Genomic DNA, 15,231 nt, shown 5'->3' with positions numbered 1-15,231 from the left:
CCCTCCCAAGTTTCTTGTGTCACTGAAGAGCGGGAGCGGGATGTTCCCTCTCTCCCTTCTCCCGGGGTTATTCTTAAGGCGCATCCCTACGACCTTCAGACAGCCCCTGTCTGCCCCCTGCCCCAGCGCTGCGGGGAAGGGGACACGGGGGGAGGGCGGGGGGGAGCGGTTTTGGGGGTGCTCTGCGGGCAGCAGAGTGCGGGGCAAAGGGGGGGCACCCCCCGAGGGGGGCAGTGAGGTGCCTGAGCACCCCTAGGGCACACAACACGGTGGCGGCTCCGGGATCCACCCCCCACCCAGCACCGGGTGCGGGTCCCAGGGCAGGGCCCCCCCGTCCCCGCACGCTGCCGCTTCCAGACCCCGCCGGCTCCACGCACGACACCGGTGCCGGCCGCGGCACCACGGTCCGGCCCCAGCCCCAGAGCCCAGCACCGGTCCCGGTCCGACCACGGTGCCCGCCGCACCCCTCAGCCGCCCCTCCCGCTGCCGGTCCCCGCACGATGCCGATGCCGGTCCCACCCGCCCCAAGCCCGGTGCCGTTCCTCTCGGACCCCCCACCCGGGGCCAGCCCATGCACGATGCCGGTGCCAGCCGCAGCCCTCCGCCCGCTGCCGGTACCTCGATACCCCGCGCCGGGGCCACTCCGTGCGCGGCGCCGGTCCGCACACGATGCCGATCCCACCCTCCTCAGCCGATGCCGGCTCCCTGGTACCCCCGCTCGGTGCCGGTACCGCTCGCACCCCCCACCCAATGCCGGTCTCAGCCTCATCCCGTTGCGGTGCCCGATACCGCTCACACCCCCCACCCGATGCCGTTCGCCTTCCAAGCCTGGTGCCGGTCGCAGCCCCATCCCCATCCCGTTGCGGTGCCCGGTACCGGTCGCACCCCCCACACCCGATGCCCGGTCTCAGCCCCATCCCGTTGCGGTGCCCGGTGCCGGCGGCACTCACCAGCGCGGCGCGGGCGCTCAGCAGCAGCAGCAGCAGCAGCACCGCGGGGCTCCGCAGCCCCCGGGGCGCCGGCGGCGGCTCCTCCGCGGGCATCTTCCTGCCGCAAGGACGCTGCCGGCGGCTGCAGCGGCGGGAGCGGCGGGGGGCGGGGACGCGCCTTTGTTGCCGCCGCCCGCGGGAGGCGGGGGGGGGATGGAGGTGGGGTGGGGGGGGATGTGGGGGGGGGGGATGGGGGGTGCGGGACGCGCCGCCTCCCCCCCGCAACCCCCCCCCCTCCGCGCCGCCGCCCCGCAGGAAGCGCCGGGTCCGGCCCCAAACGGGGGGGAGCGGGATGAGGGGGGTATAAAGGGGGGGTCTGGGGTAGATGGGGGGATAAAGGGGGAGATGGGGCGGTGCTGGGGGAGGTAAAGGAGGGGACAGGATGGGGGGGGCGAATATAGGTGGGGGGCCGGATCCTGGGGTAGATGGGGGGGTTCAGGGGTAAATGGGGTGGTTCTGAGGCAATGGGGGGACTCAGAGACAGGAGTGGATGGGGGACACCCTGGGGGGCATAGAGAGGCAGACTGGGGGGACCCAGGAGTAGATAGGAGAAGGAGTGGATGGGGGGAACCGTGGGGTACCTATGGGGGGACCCTGGGGCTGATAGGGTGCACTGGGTGGATGGGAGGGGACTGTAAGGAGGGGAGTGGGGCAGACTGGAGTGGGGCTGGGGCAGATGGGGGGTATCAGGGGTAGATAGGGTGGTGCTGAGGAAATGGGGGGGCTCAGGCACAACTGGGGGGACCAGGAGTAAGTGTGGGGGAGCCTGAGGTACATAAAGGGGGGATCTAGGGCATACTGGAGACCCAGGGGTAGATGGGATGCACTGGGGGAAGTAAAGGAGGGGACTGGGGCAGGCTGGGGGGGGTCCAGGGGTGGATGGGGTGGTGCTGAGGCAATGGGGGGACTCAGGGGCAGTTGGGGGGGGGGCAGGACTGGAGGAGGGGGGACTCAGGAGGATTTTGGGGGCTCAACAGGCAGATAGGGGTATCCTGGAGCATCACCTCAGGGCAGATGGGGGAGATGGGCCCGGGGATCCAGATGGGGGAGAGGGGCCCTGGGATCCACCTCCATGGTGGGACCCCCCCTGTCCCACTCCATGGCCCCTCGGTCACCCCTTGGCTGGATGTTGAGCCAGGGCCACCCCCAGGGTACAACAGATCCCCTGGGACCCACTGCCAGCGCGGGGCCAACCAGCCCCACAGCCCCTGCCTCAGTTTCCCCTTCCAAAACCAGAGGGAAACCAGTGGGCTCAGAGGACGGGGCCGTCCCCTGTGGTGACAGTGACTTCCACAAGGTGACCCTGCGGTGACCGTGGCCTTCGGTCACCCCGATGGGCCCAGGAGGCCGTAGCTGTGGGTGAGCTGGGAACAGACGGGGTGGGAACAGACGGGGTGGGATATAAACGAGTCGCTTCTCACATGTGCAATTCCTCCTAATGGCTTTCACACACTTGCTGTGAAAAGCCTAAAAATACACTCGGATCGGTATAAAAACCCTCATCTGAATGGAAAACATACCCCAGGAGGGGGACAAGGGGGGGTTATATAGCAGCAAGGCATGGTTAGGAGGGGACATCAGCTGAATGCCCTGTGAGGGTGCTGAGGCGCTGACACAGGGTGCCCAGAGAAGCTGTGGCTGCCCCATCCCTGGCAGTGTTCAAGGCCAGGTTGGACACAGGGGCTTGGAGCAACCTGCTCTAGTGGAAGGTGTCCCTGCCCGTGGCAGGGGTTGGAGCTGGATGAACTTTAAGGTCCCTTCAACCCAAACCAGGCTGGGATCCTATGGGATTCAGCTAAAACAGGAGCCCTTGGATGGGGAGAGCTGGGACACATCCCACATGAGCATCCTCCTGTTCCCCGCTTGCTGGGAAACTGGGAGCAACCACCCCTTTGGGGGTGCGAAACATGGCGGGGGGCTCTGCCTCGGGGTCCCCACCTCAGTCATTTCTCTCTATTTTAATTGCGCTGTTAATTAGCAGGATCCAAATTAACAATAACCATTAAATGCCAAAGTGCATTAATAGCATCAGCGGGAAGCTGGGGGGGGGGGGGGGGAACGGACAGAAACGGGGAGAGGCTTTGGGGGTGCAGAAAGGCAGCTTTGGGGGGGTCAGGTCTTGAGGGTCCCCGTTGCTGATGCCGATGCCGTTGTCGTTGCCGGGACTGCACCGCCCCGCTGTGGCCGCGGCCACCGCTGCAGGGGCTGGATGGAGCCCGGAGGACGGAGCCCGGAGCCCTGCGGGTCCCCATCGAGGGGGTGTCACCCGAGGCCAGGCATGGGCAATGGTGGGGGGGGGGCCTGGACACGAGAATCGGGGTTCCCGGGGGCTGCTGCCTCCGGGTCAGCTCCCCCCCACTGCGGCCACGCTGGGAGAGGGGGGTCCGGTTGTGTCAGGGCTTGGTGAGAGTGACGGATCCAGAGTGATGTGATGGATCCTGGGTGGCAGGAGGGACCCGGGCTGATGGGAGGGACCGTCCAACCCGGCGGAAAAGAGGTCAAAGCCCGAGTCAGCTCCTCTGTACATCGAATAAAGGGTGAGGAAGGAGGTGAGGACCACGGCTGGAGGCTGGTTCCACCCCGCACTAAGGTGACACACGGGTCCTGCGCAGCGGCACAGGGATGAAACACAGAGCTGGGGCTGCTCTGACACAGGGAATGAGGGGACAAAGGGACATGGTGTGGGCAGCTGGTGAGGACAACCCCGAGCCCAGCACCCCTCCTGGGCACAGAGCTTGGGGGCGCAGAAGTCCATGGGAACACGAGCTCGGTGCTTCGCTGCTTTCCTCACCCCTCCCGTGAACCAGGAACCATCACTGGGTGCTGCTGGAGCATCCCCTCCATGACTGCCCCGAGCAGCTCCCGGCTCCTCACACCCGGAGGGTGAAGAAGAGGATGAGGACAGGACTCAGCTGCAGTCAGAGCAGCAGACCAAACCAGGAGCAGATGAGAAGCACCAGAGCATCCTTCCCCTGCCCTGTTCTGCAAGTCACTGCACTTAAAGCAGGCAAGAGCTGGTTGTTCATCTCCAACTTGGAGACAGAGGATGGAGGCTGCGGGTGCTACGAGTTCATAGAGGCTCTGAGGAGAGACTTGCTCAGAGCGAGGGGGATCCAAAAAGCCAAAATAAGACCCTAGAATGGGTTCGAAGGGAGCTTAAAGCCCATCCAGTTCCAACCCCCTGCCACGGGCAGGGACACCTTCCACTAGAGCAGGTTGCTCCAAGCCCCTGTGTCCAACCTGGCCTTGAACACTGCCAGGGATGGGGCAGCCACAGCTTCTCTGGGCACCCTGTGCCAGCGCCTCAGCACCCTCACAGGGCAGAACCGCCTCCGAGTGAGGAAGCCCAGAGGCTCAGGGTGGAGGAACAGACACACGGGTCACTGTGCTCTTCATTCCCTACACGTACCCGGTGCTGCGGGTGGCTGTCCCGGGAAGGCTGCTCCTCAAAAAGAGGGGATAGCGGCGGGGATGTCGCTGTTGGAAGCAACCACGGAGCCAGATTCCAAAGTTCTGTATTTTTCAAAATAAAGATCACACGTTGTTTAGAGACAATCTACACAAGAGTTACAAAAAATAGTCGCCCAGGCATAAGCATACACAGGTTTGTTAATTATACACATATGGTTACAAGTGTGCTTGCAAAAAAGTTCATTGGAAATATACACAAGGCTCTGTAAATGTACACCGTGTAGTGTTACAAGTCTATATTCAAACAAGGAAAATTGACAGTATGTTACATTCACTTACAAGTAGACAAAATGCAAAATACAGTTCATCTTCTGTACAAAAAGGGGAGGTGATTCACACTTTACAAGGTGAAAAGGGGCTCTGATTGTAAGGAAAAACCAGGGGGAGCCGGAACTTCTGCACTTCTTGTTTCGTACTGTCACAAAAAGAAGCAAAAACATTACTTTGTAAGAGTCAAAAAAACCACTATTTGGAACTGAATTGGGGGGGGGGGGGGTTGTAGAACATTTAGAAAGGGTCGCTACCGTCCAACGAGGTGACAAAGAAAACCAAGCATTTCTTTTTACTCTTTTTGCTTTTCAACATGAACTAGGCTGTATAAAGAGAACATTTCCTTCCAAAGAAAAAATTTACTTCTGGTTGAAATTACAATTTACAATATACAACACTATATGCTACGACCATAAAAGGTGTGAATATACACTGAAATGCACAGGTTTTTGCTAATTCTTTTTTTTTTCTTGTTTTCTTACCAAAAAACGGGTTTTATGTCGATTCAAACTTCTCCACATTTACATTACAGAGGTTTACAAATGTACAATTGTACAGTCAGAAGTATGTTCCACTACTAGGGTACATTATAGATACAGATCAGACATCAAAACAAGAAAATACTACAAATTTTTATATATGTAAAGTCTACACCAAGTATACACTATATATTTATAGAAGCAAGACCAAAGCTGAGTTGGATTTTGTTTTGTTTTCCTCATGCTAAGTAATCAAATGGTGTCTCTCACTGTTAACAGAACCAGGTACACCCGCTCCTGCGTTAAAACCCGGTTGGGGGGCGCAGCTCCTTGCCCCCAACCACCAGCTAAACTACCTCCTTCAGCGTGTTCTACTCCACAAAAGAAGAGAGAAACAAAATAAAAAGCAATTAAAAAGTTTCCAAAACTTAATTGTTTGTTTAAAACTGAAGCTTCAGCGAGTTGATTTCTTTCCACACGTTTATTACCAGCGCCCAAGGCTGGCGGCCTGGAAATAAGATTCGACCTTTTTGTGTTGGCTCAAGTTTTGACTAAAAAGAGAAAGAAACCAACCCAAGAGGGATTTTTGCACAAAGGTGCCCCAAGGGGCAGCTCAATTAAAAACTGGGGTTTCTCCTGTTTTTCTTCAAACCAACCACCCTGAAAGTTTCCACAATTGGAATATAGATACAACAGTGAACAAAAACGTGGCCTTCCATGTACATTGGATCCCTATGTACAAGTATTCTATACACTGGTAAAACAGCAGGGCAATTAGTTAATTAAAAAAAATAATTAGTACATGTTATGCATAATAAAATTAAAGAAATTTACAAAGGCTTTTCATGTGTGGTTTTTTTTGTGGGTTTTTTTCTTCCTTTTTTTTTTTTGTTTGTTTGTAGCAACCATTAAACCTTTTCTGCCTGTGGACTGGAATCGCGGCGGTTGCTGGTTGGCGGGGCCCAGGGTGCTGCTCCCCCATGCACCGCCTCAGATGATGCCATTTGGGGGACCACAAATAGGCCCCAGGTCCACCCCGTTCTTCATGTAGTATTTCTCCAGCTTGGCCAGGATGTGTTTGCCATAGGTGTACTTGCGCAGGGTGGCGATGTGAGGCCGGATCTGTGAGGTAAAAGAAGAGAGAGTGAAGCTTAAAAGGACCTGAATTAGGGTAACGGCAATCCTGGGTGAGCTCCGGGTGCTGCTTGGTCATAGTGCCTGGAATATTAAAGTGCTGTTTGCTGTAATCACATTAATTAGAGTCATAGAATCCCAGACTGGTTTGGGTTGAAGGGACCTTAAAGCTCCTCCAGTCCCAACCCCTGCCACGGGCAGGGACACCTTCCACTAGAGCAGGTTGCTCCAAGCCCCTGTGTCCAACCTGGCCTTGAACACTGCCAGGGATGGGGCAGCCACAGCTTCTCTGGGAAAAGTCTGTGCCAGCGCCTCAGCACCCTCACAGGGAAGAACTTCTGCCTCAGAGCTCATCTCAATCTCCCCTCTGGCAGGTTAAAGCCATTCCCCTTGGCCTGTCCCTACAGGCCCTTGTCCAAAGCCCCTCTCCAGGTTTCCTGGAGCCCCTTTAGGAGCTGCTCTAAGGTCTCCCTTTATCACGCTGCTGACGTTCTCCTGGCCAGTTTCAGAGGAACAAGACATCAGAGGAATTGATTTTCCTTACTAGATGAGAAATACCACACACCGCCAGCTTGTTCCCTCAAGAACACAATTACAGTGGAGTTTTTACTGCACCCTGTGCCAGCTCCATGCAGAGGGGATGAGGAAACAGCCAGAACGCGATGCGCTCCTCAAGCAGCACAGCACCATTATGTGCCTAAGCCAGGACCGACCAGAACATTCCTATGGGAAATCCCCCCCAAACTGAGCCTATTTCACCAGCTCAGCTTCTAGCTGTTTAAATTCCTATTTCACTCCAAGGACCCATCTTGCAACAGTCAGAAAGTGATGCCCTGCCCATTGCCACATCCCATTTGCAAGGTCTGACTGCTGCTCTGAGGTTAGGGAGAGCAAAGCTCCCCAGGTCAAATCGTTCCTTCTTTGTTCCTCTTCATTTCTAAGACTCTTTTTTTTTAGTTCAACTGACTTTTCAGTTTTATTTTGTAAGAAAAAGCACTGTCTTTACCACCACCACAAACTCCTGCTTTGTGCAAACAGCCATTTTCACAAGCCAAAAGCAACAGCCGATGGGGTTTGGAAGTGGATGAGCTTTAAGGTCCTTTCCAACCCAAACCAGGCTGGGATTCTGTGGTACACTCACTTCTGCCAGGCTTCCATTCAGCTCGTGGCTGAGCTCTTCATTTGCAGTCAGTCCTATTTAGCTGTCATCCCAGTTCTATTTTTGACAGCCACACTGATAATCTGATTAGCATTTTATTCAAAAGACACTGCTTGACAGGGAAGAACATGTCAGTAAAGATCATCTGTATGTTAGTCTTTTAACATAAACCTCTCTCTATATAGATCAGCAAAGCCACAGGTCATTCTCTTCAACTGCCCTTGCCATGTATTTTTATTACCTTTATAATTTCTTTTGGACTCCTACAGAGTTTGGTTTCAAAGAACTACTCTGACTGATTCCTAAACTGAAGAATTAACCTCCCTGAAGATTGTTTAAGCTGCAAGTGTGGTGTTTATCCACTGATCAACTGCCTTGGGTGAGGAAAAATCAGCTCCCTCGTGCAGATAATACCCACTTCTTTATACAGAAATCACTCGGTCTGTTTTCCTCGAGGATTCTTAAATACACTTGATTTCATCGGGATGTGAATACCTGACACTTTTCACAGTTGTTCCTTTTATAAACAAATAAATATGGGTTTCCCAAGGCAGTGGTAGTATTTCATTTCTAACAAGAGGTCTAGCTGTAGCTGCTATTCTGTACACAGTTACACACCCGAACACATGTGACTGCAGAAAATCAGCTCAGTTCCACTACGCATCCAAAAGCCTGGGTTTTCCCATTCATTACAAGTATAAAGACCCAAAAACATGACTCTTAAAAGCAGGAAAATGAAGCTATCACCTTATTTTTAGCACTTCCTGCCCCTAGGGCAGCAGGTGAACAGCCCTGGGAGGCAGGACCAGCAGCAATGCCTGTTTCAGTCCATAATGTCTTCGTTTTTGACAAATATGAAGCCCTGAAACTGTCAGGCTTCAAACCCTGCAGCATAATGCTCAACTGTGGAAGTGTTCAAGGCCAGGTTGGACACAGGGGCTTGGAGCAACCTGCTCTAGTGGAAGGTGTCCCTGCCCGTGGCAGGGGGTTGGAACTGGAGGAGCTTGAAGGTCCCTTCCAACCCAAACCAGGCTGGGATTCTATGAAGTCTCTCATCAGAACCAGATTCAAAACTGAAGAATAAGGATTTGACCAGGGGCTGCAGGCACAGCAGCAGCACATCAGCGCAGTTTCACCAGCCACCCAACCGCCCTAACAGGGCTGCAGGGCAGGGACACGAAGGGACAAGGCTCGTGCTGTGGTTCTGGTTCAGCTGCACCGAGCTGCCCTCATCCAGCAACACTGTCCTCAGCGAGGACAAGCGTGTTGCCATCACCAGACCTTCAGAGGCCCCTCACCAGGCTCCCACAGTGCTGCTGCAGTGAATACTGATGGGTTTTAGCAGCGTTTGCTAGTGTGGAAGTAGGTTACTAGGTCAGCAGAGATTGCTAGAAGCAACCAGCTTGTTTTAAGTCCAAATGGCATCTCATTATTTCACATTTTCATCTTCCAGCTACTACCTAAAGTATATAGATCATACACACACAGCTTTGAAATAGGTGTCGTTAGGAAACGCTAATGGCAAAAGCAAACCTGAGGAGGCCTCTACATCCATCGATGGCAGCTGCTTACCTTGTGCATGACAATCTTCCGCTGAGCTGGCTCTGCCACATCAATCATCTTCTGCACCACGTAGTTGGCGTACTGATCTTTCATCATGGTGTATAAGGCACTGTGAGGGCCGTCGTTCATAGTGCACACCTCATCGATCAACATGGCCCGCTCCGTGCGGGACGCGTGAGTGACGCACTTCTCCACCACGTTGCTGTCACAACAAAAGGAGGACAATCTGTGGGCATGAAATGTCTCCACTGCGCTTCTCCTCCAACCCCAAGGAGAGCTCTTATGCTGCTAGCAAGGGCAGATCATTTGGAGCCCCTCACTACAAGAGAGAGATGCTGGAGCGGGGCCAGAGAAGGGCACCGGAGCTGGTGCAGGGCCTGGAGCACAAGTGTGATGAGGAACGGCTGAGGGACCTGGGGGGGTTTAGTCTGGAGAAGAGAAGGCTCAGGGGGGACCTTATCGCTCTCTGCAACTGCCTGACAGGAGGATGGAGCCAGGAGGGGGCTGGTCTCTGCTCCCAAGGAACAAGGGATGGGACAAGAGGAAACGGCCTCAAGCTGCGCCAGGGGAGGTTTAGATGGAGCTGAGGAACAATTCCTTCCCCAGAGGGTGCTCAGGCATTGGAACAGGCTGCCCAGGGCAGTGCTGGAGTCACCGGCCCTGCAAGTGTTCACACCCCGTGTAGCCGAGGCCTCAGTGCCATGGGTTAGTGGTGGCCTTGGCAGTGCTGGGAACGGTTGGACTGGATGAGCTTAAAGGTCTTTTCCAACCTGGTTGATTCTATGATTCTATGTGCTGGCACAGTAGTTCAGCAATTTGGAACAGAAAAGCAGCCCAAGGAGCTTGCGATCCAACTGGGAATTTGGGTAAAAGATTGGTTCAGGTTTTATTTCACCCAAACTTGTACAAGTCTGCAGTGATGCTGTGTTTGAGATCAGCGCCTGTTCTCAACGGGCCCATCAGAGAAGCAGATGAGTTGCTCTTTGTTCGGTTTTCTCAGTGCTGGACCTCGACAGCAACGGAGTCCCAAGGTTAGAACAACAGGGAAATGCTTATTCAGGAACTTATGATCTTAGCAAGGGCAGAGAACTTCCAAAATTCCTTAAGATATTAGATGACTGGTCTCTGCTCTCCAGAGAGCCACATTAAATAGGATACATGAAAGGGGATGAAGAGTTTTCTAGTCTTCCACATCCTTGGAATCACAAACTCACCAAGTGGTTTGCCACAGCTAGTGCTCAGCTCAGGGGACACCCTACACTAGTTAATGCTCCATCTGGAAAGAAGTTTAGGAATGAAAAGAGCAAGGCAAGTCAGGGAGGAGGAATCTGAATACCAACATTAAGACCACTCTCTTCTAATTCTTAATGTTCCACTTCCCTTGTGTCTGCAAGTCTTAAAGCTCTATTTCACTAATAAAAAGGGGGGAATGTTGAGCCTTTGGAGAGCTCAGCCTTCCAAAGGCCAGAAACACACAGAAAAGGAATTTACAAACATGGGAAGTACAACTTTGCCTTGACATCCACTAAGGTGGATTTCGCTTCTACCCACATGTAGTATCTGGACTAGCAACCCCAGACTGCTGCAGCTTCCCTAAGAGGGCATCACGTTGTATGAGTCTCCAAAAGGACTGCAAGACTTGGCAAGTAAAAAGCCCAGATTCTTGCATGAAAACTGACATGAAAAAACCATTTGTGGCCACATGGATTTCCCAAAATTCCCTTGTGGCTTGACCCAGCATCCCAAGAGCAGTGAAACCCTCTTACGGCATGTTACTAACCAAGGGCTGGTGACCACTTAAAAACCACCAAACCCAAAAAAGCCAACACGCAGCAGAACTCATGGTCAAGTTGAGGGACTGGATTAGAGCTGCTCCTCCACGTCTCCATCCTCCTTCATTACAAGGAAAACTCACCTCACCGGACACTCAGCCTGCTTCAGAAGCACTTATAAATAGCATTCTGTTGTTAAGCCAAAAGTTCTTTTCACCTCCTTTCACCTCCCTGCACCCCACCCTTAACTCTTGGGCAACTCCAGCATGTGTCCATGCTCCCACAGGGCGTGGAGACTTTAAGGAACAAATTCATACCTAGCAAATTTATGTTGACTCAACACCAGCACGTTGCCTCTAATTTCTGCTACAATCTTGCTCTTATCCTCGGGCCGACCATGTTCTAGTACATGCTGGATAACATAGTTCCCATACTGATCCTGTTTGAGAGACAGCAGAAGGGTGTGACAAAAAGTGGACAGGAACCATTAATATCAAACTAAGTCTCACTGCATTAAGACTGACAAGCTTGAATTAAACACTACTTATAATATCTGCTGTACAAATCAGGTAAATACTTTCTACTTCTAACAAAAATGTGCATTCTAGAGTTTCACCAGGGGGTAAAATGCTACATCTGTGTATAAATTACAACATCAAAACAGTGTCCTCGAGCATGAAATGTCAATACTCTGCCTATTGCAAGCTTCTTTGCTTTCTCCAGGCTCAGACACACCAAACCACACGTCCTTGTGCCGTGGTTCTAGCTATGGGGGGCTGTTCTCATGCATGTTCATATTGTGAATGTGTGTGTATTCAGATCACAAAATAAGTGTTTTCCCAGTTGACAGTACCAGAGGCATGACTTGATGCTTCCCCTCCGTGCCCAGCCTCTTCCCACTTTCCATCTGCTAAACACACAGGTTTCCATGTGCTAAATACACGGGTTTGTATATGGGACAGGCTCATTTCCTGTTCTATCCCCTGTGTCCCAATATCAGGATCCATGCAAAACAAGTCCTCAGGAGGACTGTAAGGAAGAGGAAAGGCAGCCAGGAAGGGGGTCTGCATAAAACCAACATATTTTAAGAGCCCAAATTACTTGGCACTTTCTTCTCCTTTAGTCTTCACATCAACTCCCCTTAGACTTTACCTGCACTGTAATGCCTGGGGTGAAGCATTAGGACATGCACCCACTCAATACTTAAGTTCCTTTTCAACAAGGAAAGTAACTACAACTTTGATACCTGATGGATATTTGCATATAGCCAAAACAATTAATGATGATGCATTTCTCATCTGGCTCTTCCTTCCCATCCCATTCCTCCTCAGGGACAGCATCCCTGTGTTCCCACCAGTGTGTCCAGCACCAGTCCCAAACAGGCTGCCAGGAGCTTTCCTAATACCGAGCAGTAACTGAGAAACACCCCATAGTACCTGCATTGCCCCTTCCCACACTGACCTGAACGAGCTGCTCGGTGTGTTGGTGAAGTTCCTCCAGGATGGGAAGGGTCTGCTCAGGAAGACAGTGCTCGAGGATCCTCTGGATCACCCGACAGCCATATGGATGTGTCGACAAGGCAAAAACCTGCGTTCAACAAGGACAGGCAAGCAGAGGCAGCAAGACTGCTGTTAGCCTTTGGGAATCCTAGAAACCTTTTGGAATGAAGTGAACACACGGTAGGTTTTCCTGGGAATGGGAGGTAATGCCAGTTTGCAGCTCTGGATAGCATGAACTGGAACTGGAAGCATCTGAGCCCCGCTGCCACAGGGCTACCTGGTGATCACATCCCTACCTGTGCTGCTGCTTGCCCTTTCATCAAACAGGAAAACAAATGCTAAAGCCTCTTGATTAATACAAAGAACACCAGGATAACCAGGTCTTATTAACCACTGTTTCAGAAGAATAAACCCAGCACACTTTGCCAGCGATGTCTTTGAAGCTAATGTAAGAAATTACATGAACCAGACAAGTTAAAAATGCTCAGCAAAGGATTTACCTCAACTCTGTGGATTTGTTTAAAAGCCTTAACTGTGCTTAGAGAAGGGACAACAAAGAACCTTCTTTCTCATTTCCAATGGATTACCAAAGCTGTTGCTAAGAACATGACACATTTTATTACTGCTGCACAAAGTCCCATTTGATTGCTTAAAATGACCCGAAAGCAGCAAATCCAAGCACTGAAGTGAAATTGTCAGCTTACACATTTTTAAGAACTATTGAGTAAACTGGGCAGGAAAACAGGACTCGAAGGGCAATTAAACTGCAGAAAGAGAGTCTGGAGGTGATAGGTTTAACCTCTCATATGCAAGTTCAGATGAAACTGGGACAGCCGGTCAAAGAACCACCAGTGCCACCAGCCAAGCTCCCAGAGGTATTCTGGGCTTTGTCTAATTCCTTAGTGGAAGGTCCAAAGCTAAACTCTAACCAGCAAATCTGCTGAGCAAGTTTCCAGCTGGAATCCCTGCTTGTTCTGACACAGCCAAGCAAGTCCTCACTTTCCCTGCTGTTTCAGGAGCAGCCAAATGAATAAAGCTGGTTCCTGCTATAATAACCCCAGGGTATCCTCACATCCCAGTGGCAAACCCCTCAATACTTCAAAATGCCCCTCCAAAGCCAATTAAGCTGAAGTTGGGAACACCCAAACCAGTGCTTTTGTAATGGAAGAGAAGCTGACTATGGGCAGAATAAAGGCAGCTGCACAACTAAGAGCCAGGACATCAATTCAGGAGAGGATACAAGAAAAAACAGGAAAATGAAGTGCAAGAAACTGCCCTTTTCTAGATGCAACTCCTGTTTCTCCTCTCAACACAGACTCTTAGGAAGCAGCAGTCCTCTAAGGCATCCTCACAGCCAGGGATCATAATGGGATATATACCCATCACTAAACCCTTCACTATGAAGATGGATTAGCAAGAGATGTGCTTTCCCCTCCACCACTCAGAAACACTTGATGTTACAGGCACACGGGGTTTTGCAAGGGTGCTTTACTGTGATATACCTGCACAAAAAAGGTAACAGAGACATGACCAAGAGTTTCCAGGCTCCCTAATGCTGCTGCATAAACCTTTCGACTGATACCTGCTGGAATGCATAACAGTTGAACAAGTTACAGCCACTCTCACACTGTTCAAAGCAACACATGAGGACAGAGAGATGAGAGGTCAAGGACTTACCTGTCCCTTAAAGGCGTCGATGATGAACTGCAGGGACTGAGGCTGCACACACTCAATACACTTCTGCACCACGTGGTTACCGTTCTGGTCCTTCACACACTTGAGGACGTGGCCATCCAGCTCCCGAACCATCTCGTTCTATTGGGGAGAGAAAGACAAACAGAAAGCACCACCAGGGCTCACGGCTGAGAGAAACACGAAGTCTGCACTGCTGAATGGGGCCATGAATAGGAAAGGGATGAAGGATGCACCCATGGATTTCAAACTGGAAGTTCTCCAAGGGTTGAGGTGAAGCTCGCTGTGCCACAGAAACCACCAAGAAAAAGACTATTATGAAAGGAAGATAAAGCCCTTGTTTCATGAAACATGAGTGTCCTCTTACAAGCATCCAAATTTTACTGATCCACTGTTCATCCCCCATTTCCTCCTCTGCTCCCCTCCAGGAGGAAGCACTCTCAAATGCCCAAACTTCATGAACTTTTTGGGTGTCACCTTCATGTGTGATTAAAATGGGGTAAGAACTTGCTAGTATTTTACACAATGAGTTAGTACTGCAAGTTAATGAAGGAATGAGCAGCTGAAGTTTCGCTGTGACCAATGGACCACACGTGCAGGCCAAAAGCTTCACCATCAGAAAACAGAGAATGACAGTTCTGGGTGCTCCAAAAGTGGCCGAGTTCAGTTCTGCAGCTGACACAAACCCAGGAGCAGAGACACCTCAAAACCACCAAGGTTTTGAGGAAGCCAATGGCAAACCCTGGCCACCCTCCTGCTGCTGGGGCAGCAGCTTCGCTCCGGCTCAGCCTCCAGGGAATGAGCGTTCCTGAAGCCTCGTTCAGTTCTTAATGTAATAACCTACATTGAGATTCCTGCATCATGATTCCCAACACCTTTATTAGCTGGCTTGCCTCGTGTATTTCTCATCTTAATTCATTGTTCATAAAACCCTTGAGGAAGTGCTTTATTAATGAGCTCTGAGTGGGACTCTGGCTATCACCCACATCTCTGGAACGCCAGGCCAGGCTCGACAGGAACTCCTGTATGAGGAGGAATTACTCACTGCAGGAAAGCAGAATATTGACCCAGATATCAAAGCAGTGATATCTCAGCGTATATTAAAGGCAGAACCCTGGCACTGCTTCCTTCAAGGGATTTAAAAATATCCTTTAATTCACCATCATTCTCGGTTTCCCCTACATACATAATCTGATTTCAGGG

General features: G+C 51.7%; 2 protein-coding genes across 10 annotated transcripts in view; both read right to left on the bottom strand.

The window, feature by feature from the left end:
* Positions 1 to 1,181, bottom strand: part of SDC3 (syndecan 3) — a 45,103-nt gene extending 43,922 nt beyond the window's left edge. Inside the window, exon 1 of the mRNA XM_030503606.1 lies at positions 951 to 1,181. Coding sequence (XP_030359466.1) covers positions 951 to 1,043 — 93 coding nt within the window. The 5' untranslated portion in view covers positions 1,044 to 1,181. The remainder of the gene's footprint in view (positions 1 to 950) is intronic.
* A 3,307-nt stretch (positions 1,182 to 4,488) lies between these two features.
* PUM1 (pumilio RNA binding family member 1) overlaps positions 4,489 to 15,231 on the bottom strand; it is a 68,361-nt gene continuing 57,618 nt past the window's right edge. For all 9 annotated transcript variants that reach the window (XM_030503597.1, XM_030503603.1, XM_030503596.1 and 6 more), the window contains exons 18-22: positions 14,014 to 14,151; positions 12,299 to 12,424; positions 11,155 to 11,276; positions 9,075 to 9,267; positions 4,489 to 6,331 (exon numbers count right to left, since the gene is read on the bottom strand). In XM_030503597.1, coding sequence (XP_030359457.1) covers positions 6,200 to 6,331; positions 9,075 to 9,267; positions 11,155 to 11,276; positions 12,299 to 12,424; positions 14,014 to 14,151 — 711 coding nt within the window. In that variant the 3' untranslated portion in view covers positions 4,489 to 6,199. The remainder of the gene's footprint in view (positions 6,332 to 9,074; positions 9,268 to 11,154; positions 11,277 to 12,298; positions 12,425 to 14,013; positions 14,152 to 15,231) is intronic.

This window comes from Strigops habroptila, chromosome 12, assembly GCF_004027225.2.
Source record: "Strigops habroptila isolate Jane chromosome 12, bStrHab1.2.pri, whole genome shotgun sequence".
Classification (NCBI taxonomy): domain Eukaryota; kingdom Metazoa; phylum Chordata; class Aves; order Psittaciformes; family Psittacidae; genus Strigops; species Strigops habroptila.
This window is presented reverse-complemented; position numbering and strand designations above follow the sequence as displayed.